At 62.2% G+C, this 2,330-nt stretch overlaps 1 protein-coding gene across 1 annotated transcript; it reads right to left on the minus strand.

Annotated features, from left to right (window-relative positions):
- Positions 1–77: 77 nt before the first annotated feature.
- Positions 78–1,559, minus strand: LOC118159258 (retinal guanylyl cyclase 2-like; the record flags this gene model as incomplete). Its single annotated transcript, XM_035313863.1, has 2 exons — positions 1,089–1,559; positions 78–638 (listed from the first exon to the last, which is right to left on the minus strand). Coding segments are annotated over exons 1-2 (1,032 nt in total), but the record flags the coding sequence as incomplete, so codon positions are not given.
- Between the last annotated feature and the right edge of the window lie 771 nt (positions 1,560–2,330).

Here is a 2,330-nt window from a genome sequence, read left to right on the forward strand (position 1 = left end):
AGGAACGGATGGACAGACGGATGGATGGAGGGACAAAGGGATGGCTGAGGGATGGGTGGATGGATGGATGAAGGGACAGAGGGATGAGGGGCTGGGTGGAGGGAAGGGATGGAGGATGGACAGAGGGATGGACAAGCAGAGGATGGAAGGCCAGAGGGACAGATGGACACACACCAAGCCTCCCAGCTGGTTGACCAACTCAGCTCAGACAGCGAGACCAAGGGACCCACACGGGCCCAGCCAGACAAACGGACACAACGCGGGGCAGGAGCCCCCCACTCACCCCCATTGCAGATGGAGCCCGACTCAAACCAGCACCCCGAGTCCGTGCCGGGGCTGGAGCCGTGGGGCCAGTGGACGGAGTGGCCGCGGTAGCCCAGCCCTCGTGTGCCGGGCTCCAGCCCGTAGACTGGCCACAGCCGATCGCCTTTGCCATCCGTGTCCAACACCACGTAGGGGACGCTGACGTCCCCGTCCTCGGTGACGGAGAACGGCTGGCAGAAGCCCTCCAGTTGGAAGCCGCGAGCGTGCTCGGCCACGCTGGTGCCCATCACCCAGCGGCCCGTGCGCCGCGTGGCCTCCACCGCGTTGGCCAGGAAGTAGATGGAGTTGTAGATGGTGGCAAAGAGCGGGTGGACCTGTGGGGGGAGAGGAGGTGTCGGGGGGTGTCGAGGTGGCAGCCGTGGGGTGATGACATGGGCTCGGCCACCTCCACCCAAGCCTGTTGGCCATGGCCAACTCTGCTCAGTGTTTGGCTTCCTTCATCCAACTCCCACTGGCTACCGCCATCTCTGTGACCTCCCATTGGCCACCGGCATCTCTGCCCACCTCCCATTGGCTATCATCTCCTTCATCCCCCTCCTGGTGGCCATGACCAATGCCTATGGGCTGCTGTCACCTCTACCCAACTCTCGTTGGCCATGACCAACACCTATGGGCCGCTGTCACTTCTACCCAAGCCCCCTGGGGATACGTCCACCACCAACTGCCCCATCCCATGCCCAACCCATGGCCCCAATGGCTCCAATCGCTGACCCCCACCCCACGGCTGCCCCCCCCCAACTCCGTGGCTGTGGCTCCCACACCACCTGCGTGGGGTCGATGTGCGCGGGGATCTCGTAGGCCTCCTGGGCCTGGCGCAGGGCCTCGTGGAAGCTGACGTCGGGCGAGTCGATGGTGATGGTGAGCACAGCGTCGTAGGCCAGGCGCAGCTTGGTGCTGTTGGCCAGGATGGGGTAGGGCACGTGGTGGTAGGGCAGGGGGAAGGTGAGCGCGTCGTAGGGGATGAAGACGTAGGTGCCGTCGGTCATGCCCATGTCCTCTGCCTTCTCCAGAAGCACCCGCTGCTCCTCGCCGCCCAGCAGCACCGAGTGCATGCACATCACCACCACTGCGTGGGGGGGATGGGTGAACCATGGTGGGGGCACTGCACCCAAGGGAGCCCCCGGGCCAACCTCCAAGTGGCACATGCGTGGATCTTCCCCATCCAGGCCCACCAGCTGCATCTTCCATCCATCCACCTCCATCTGCATCCGTTCTTCCTCTCCTGCCTCCTCCATCTCCACCTACTTTTGCACCATCCATCCATGCCTGCCACCTCCATCCATCTTTTCTCCATCTGTCCTTCCTCCACCCATCCATGCCCATGTCTCCATCCACCCTTCCTCTCCCACCTCCTCCATTTTCATCCACTCTTCCTCCACACATCCGTGCCCACCTCCTCCACCTCCATCCATCCTTGTTGACTGGTTGCCAGCCGTCCTTCCTCCACACATCCATGCCCACATCTCCACCCATCTTTCTTCCATCCACCACCTCCACCCATCTGCCCTCGACCATCATCCATCCATCCATCCATCCATCCGTCCGTCCTCCATCCATCTGTCCTTCCACCCACCTCCATCCATCTGATCTCCCTCCCTCCCTCCCTTCTTCCTTCCTCCACCCACCTCCATCCATCTTCCATCCATCCACCCACCCATCCATCCATCCATCCTCCATCCATGCATCCATCCTTCTTCCATAGACCTCCATCCATCCGTCCTCCACCCACCCCCATCCATCCTCCATCCACCACCTCCATCCATCCATCAACCACCCACCTCCATCCGTCCTCCATCCTCCACCCACCCACCCACCTCCATTCATCCTCCACCCACCTCCATCCACCACCTCCATCCATCCATCCATCTACCCATCCATCCTTCCTCCACCCACCTCCATCCATCCAACAACCACCCACCTCCATCCATCCTCCACCCACCTCCATCCACCACCTCCACCCAGCCATCCCTTTGTCCCTCCATCCATCCGTCTGTCCATCCGTTCCT

Source organism: Oxyura jamaicensis, unplaced genomic scaffold (assembly GCF_011077185.1).
Source record: "Oxyura jamaicensis isolate SHBP4307 breed ruddy duck unplaced genomic scaffold, BPBGC_Ojam_1.0 oxyUn_random_OJ69133, whole genome shotgun sequence".
Classification (NCBI taxonomy): domain Eukaryota; kingdom Metazoa; phylum Chordata; class Aves; order Anseriformes; family Anatidae; genus Oxyura; species Oxyura jamaicensis.